At 38.4% G+C, this 4739-nt stretch overlaps 1 protein-coding gene across 1 annotated transcript; it reads right to left on the bottom strand.

Moving 5' to 3' along the window:
• Window positions 1–450: 450 nt before the first annotated feature.
• LOC121400704 lies at window positions 451–4017 on the bottom strand. The gene is made up of 2 exons (XM_041584515.1): window positions 3695–4017; window positions 451–3120 (listed from the first exon to the last, which is right to left on the bottom strand). Exon 2 carries the CDS (start codon window positions 2798–2800, stop codon window positions 1430–1432), a length of 1371 nt encoding a protein of 456 aa, XP_041440449.1. The 5' UTR covers window positions 2801–3120; window positions 3695–4017; the 3' UTR covers window positions 451–1429.
• Window positions 4018–4739: the final 722 nt, after the last annotated feature.

The raw sequence follows: 4739 nt of genomic DNA, 5'->3' as shown, positions 1-4739 counted from the left end.
TTGATTTGGTAAGGGATATGCATCCTTTATTGTACGAGCATTCAGCCACCTGAAATCTGTACAAATCCTGGGTTCCCCAGACGGTTTCCATGCTAAGACAAGTGGTGAGGCCCACTCGCTATTGGATTTCCGAATAATTCCCTTCTCCTCCATTTCATTCAAGACTTCTCGCATTTTTTGAAAATGTGCAGGAGGGACTCTTCGGTATGGAAGGCGAAAAGGTCGGTCATCTGTTAGTCTTATACGATGTATAAAGTCTTTGGCATCACCACAGTCCAACTTCCCCCTGGAAAAGATCTGTTCATAATGAGTAATTAGTTCTCCCAGTTTTTGTTTCCAGAACTCTGAGACCTCACATAAATCTATATTCAACTCTTCCAAGCCAAGATTTTTCAGTACGATCCTCATATCTTCATGAGGTTTATATTGCTCAGATATGGAACATTCTCTTTCATAGAATTACCAGTGCAAGTATTTTCATGTACTGTGTGATATTGTAACAGCTTTGCTTTTTCCTGACAGTCCAGTTCAAAGTCTTCTAAAGCAATACAAGGGTGGACATCAGCAATTTTTGCATTTCTCCGAATGGTTATTTGCTTATCAGATGTATTAATCACCTTCATGGGAATCCATCTGTCACCCCATAATGATGTAACTGAGCGCCCTACCAATACATTACGTGGGCAAGACTTGGAAGTAGTAGGCTCTATAATAACTGTGCTCCCAACTGATAAGCTACACTTCTCTGGGAGTTTACCCCATACTAAATGTTCCTGATGGGGTTGTAAGACAATACAAGTATTAAGCTTTACGGTGCCTACTTTCTCTGGGATCATGTCACCTTTCCATCGGCTTACATTAGCTAAAAGGTGTAAAAAGGAATTTGAATCTTCATCGCTATGCTTTTCAGGAGCCGCTAGCACTTTCCAAAAATTGTCATCTTTTTTTAGCTGATGGATAATATGTTTGATAACATTTGTACCAATAATTATATCATCAGTTTGCCCTGGCACCACTAGTATTGGCACAATCATTTTACAGTTAAACATTTCTAACAGTATTTCGTACTGAGCTCTTGGGTTTACTCTGTTGCCACCACAACCTACAAGTACAATACCACTTGGTGAACCAGAACATTGTTTTAGTAAATTAGCTTGCACTAATTTCTCCTCTACTTGTTCACTGATTGTACAGGCCATTGAGCCACTATCAATCATAGCATTTAGTTCACATTTTTCTTGAACAACAACAGTAGTATAGAACAAGTTGTCATATGGTGCGACCCTTTGTGTTCGTTGAAATACTACCAATGTCTTGTCAGTTATGGATTGAGCATGTTCCCTATAGCAATTCTCTAGGTCATGGACATCATGGGAAATTGGGGTTTGTGAATTTGTGCCCACACTACACCCCTCTACATGCAGGCTTTCTAGTTTAACTGATGTGTCAGTTTCCTTTTTGGACATTCCTGCCTCTTATGACCTGATTGCCAGCACAGGAAACATAAATTGTTCATCATACAGTGTGCTTTTGTAGAGTGTTTGCCATCTTTGCATATATCACAAGTATTGTGCCTCCTTGAATGGGTTAACCCAGCTGTTACAGGCAGCACCGGGTGCTGATAGGCCCCTTGAACTGGGATTACCTTCTCTAGCAATGTAATTAATCTCTCAACATTTGTATTATCTTCCTCTTTAATATAAGATGGAAGGTTCTCTTTTACTGGAGGTTCAGAAAAGTGGGAATCAGTTGATACATTTAAGATCTCCCCCTTCTTGCTAGCTATGGTTTTGACTGGCTTACATTCGGGCCTCAGTCTCTTGTCTCTATGATAACTATCCATCATTTCTTGAACCTCACCCACAGTCCACTTTTCAGCGGGTTTACACCTGAATACACACTGCAAATCTGGCTCTGGGCAGTGTCTAATAAACATCATTGCCACCTCGTGACCTGGGTCTTCCACACATTTCCCTTGCCTTTTTAAACACTCATTGGCAAGATCAATGACTTGATTTAAATGAATCCAGTAGTCTAGACTACTCTCACCAAGCTTTGGGAGTGTGGAATAAAAGTCTGCTAATGGGGTTGCGGAGGATATGGCTTCCCCAAAATGTTGCTTCAAGATACTGTAAATCGCTCTTGGGTCACGTTTAATATCTATAGATGGGTTATTTCTGACCCCAATTTTCACTAGTTCTTTTGCACGACCCATAAGTCTATCCATAATCTCTTTACCATGCTCAGCAAGTTGGTAACCCTTTTTAGTAAGGTAAGACTGCATAATTTCCTCCCATTCATATACAGTACATTTATCATTTTCATCTCCCCTAAATACAGGGGGTTCCTTTACTTTTGCATTGAGTATCCAATTTAATTTAGCCCACTCCTCAGTTTGCTTGTCACTCACTGGCGCAGTGTCACCAAGTCTGGTGTTTTGGGCTGCTAACCCTGTTATAATTGAGTGGCTAATCTGTTGTCCAACTTCTTTTATAAGATCGGACAAAAACTGAGGGTTTTCAGATGTACCCTGCATGTAGCTAGCTGCACCTCTGCAATAAGGGTCACTATCTTGTATTATTCCTCCTTCCTGTGCAGCGTGCTGATGTTGCAGTTCAGCTACACCATGACTAGTTAGTGCAGGTGAACCAGACCTGGTCAGTGAACTTTCAGGCTGAATTGCTGACATGCCAAAACTTAAACTTACATTACTTATTTTGTCACGTGATTGAATACCTCTTCCCCGTGGTGCAGGGGTTGATTGTAAGTGCCCTGGAGGTGTTGTGCGACGCTCAGACATATTGTCTTTCTATACCACTTACAGAGTCCTTGTAAAATAGTCTCTCAAACCTTTGAACAAAGTCCACTTATTTGTTTATCAGCTGCAGTTACCACTGGCGAATATGAAAATCCTCACTGGTCACCGGTGCAAATCGATGTAATCCGAGTCACGGCACCAAATGTAACCCTCTCTTTCTGTCACACCGACCCACGTGGCCCTCTATTCCACACACTCCACCAGTGTAGGGGTTGTTACTGCAACAGGCATAAGGACTCGAACACAGGCAGAGATATCATAACTTTACAATGCTTTATTGATTGGCACTGTCTGCTGGGGACCTGTAAAACAGTAAGGAGAACACTGCCAATTTCAGGTACATCACAGGCCACCAGCCCACCTCTTCTGTGGAACTAAAGCACTCAGGAACAGAACAGTGATCGTATAGTGGATTTTACATAACAGAGGAAGTTTAACATAAAGTATAAACATACCTGTAAAACAGTAAGGAGAACGCTGCCAATTTCAGGTACATCACAGGCCACCAGCCCACCTACATTACAACAGGCAGTTAATTCAATACACCCCCACTGACATATTACAGGAAAATGTAAGGAAAAGCAACATAGCTAATATACATAGCACATTAGTACATAACAACCTCAGCATAGTACAATAAGCAGTTTATAACTGTGAGGATTACAGCATACAGGTTTTCTCATGGCAGACATTTTAGATCCCATGTGCTCTGCCTGTCTCCATTAATCACTTTGGGAATATGCTACAAACTACTAACCTGATAAAAGCATAATGCTGCTATAGCTGGAGGTAAGACAAGTTGATTCAGCAAAAGAATAACTCTTAAAATCAACCATAAAACTTTTGAGGTGATTAGAGCAGTAACAGACATCTTACCTCTTCTGTGGAACTAAAGCACTGAGGAGGGACCAGACCAAATGGTAGGATATAGACAGGGGGTAAGGGAAAGTCCATTAAGGATTGTGGTCTGGTAAAGATTCTGTTTAGAGTGTGGCTATGATCTTTCCCACAGAAGTTAGCTGCTCTGTTAGAACTATTTATTTCTTAACTAGAACATAATTAACAGTAAAACATTCAAAGGTATATTCTGCACTTTTGGTCAGTATTTTGGTATAGTCCAAGTGATTCTTCCTGTCAGGAATTTAACCTCTTGCAGATCTGAGATATTTGGCGAACATTTGTATATTTAAGTTAACTGTGTTAACCGTGTTACATGTGCAAACCTACGCGTTTCGTGTCTAGGTAAACGACACTTCCTCAGGGTTACAATTACATCACGTGTCTCAGTGTTTAAATAGGGTCAAATAAGGTCAAAGTGCATATCATTTCGAGACTAAAAGTGCAATAGTGCAATTAATTAATAATAATGTGTACATTCATGAAAATACATCAAGATGCATAAAATCTATTGTTAAAGTGCAAGTGCTTATATTGTATATAGTAAATAAAATGATTTGATTTGTGTTCACAATTTATGAATTATATAAAAAAAAGTTAAAAAATTTTTTGTTAATTTTACATGAATTCCCATATAATTGTTCATAATCAAAGTTATATGTACATACAGTGAATTTAATATCAATAAACATATCTATCTGTCTTGTCTATTTAATTTGTTTAAATTATTATTTTTCCGCATCTTAAAGATAATCAATTTGAAAAAATAAAGATGTTGAAATGAAAACACCCATCATGCAGTTTTTGTGTTGTTATTTCTTAACACGTTCAAGTAGTAATGTTGTAAAATAAATATAATTTATATAATATAATATCAATGGATAAGGTTCTATATTAATTCATAACTTATTTTGTGAATAATATATTCAGAGGACATTTATTGTATTAATTAATATTCAAATTCTGGTATTTTTTAATTCCTCTTTACCTAACGCTATTACGGAAATTGTTTCATCGGGCTGTA

Source organism: Xenopus laevis, chromosome 2S, assembly GCF_017654675.1.
Source record: "Xenopus laevis strain J_2021 chromosome 2S, Xenopus_laevis_v10.1, whole genome shotgun sequence".
NCBI classification, from domain to species: Eukaryota; Metazoa; Chordata; class Amphibia; order Anura; family Pipidae; genus Xenopus; species Xenopus laevis.
The sequence above is the reverse complement of the archived record's forward strand: the minus strand, read 5'-3'. Positions and strand labels throughout refer to the sequence as shown.

Excerpts from the sequence above, each read along its gene's own strand:
- LOC121400704 (XM_041584515.1), bottom strand. The coding sequence starts at position 2,800 with ATGTCTGAGCGTCGCACAACACCTCCAGGGCACTTACAATCAACCCCT.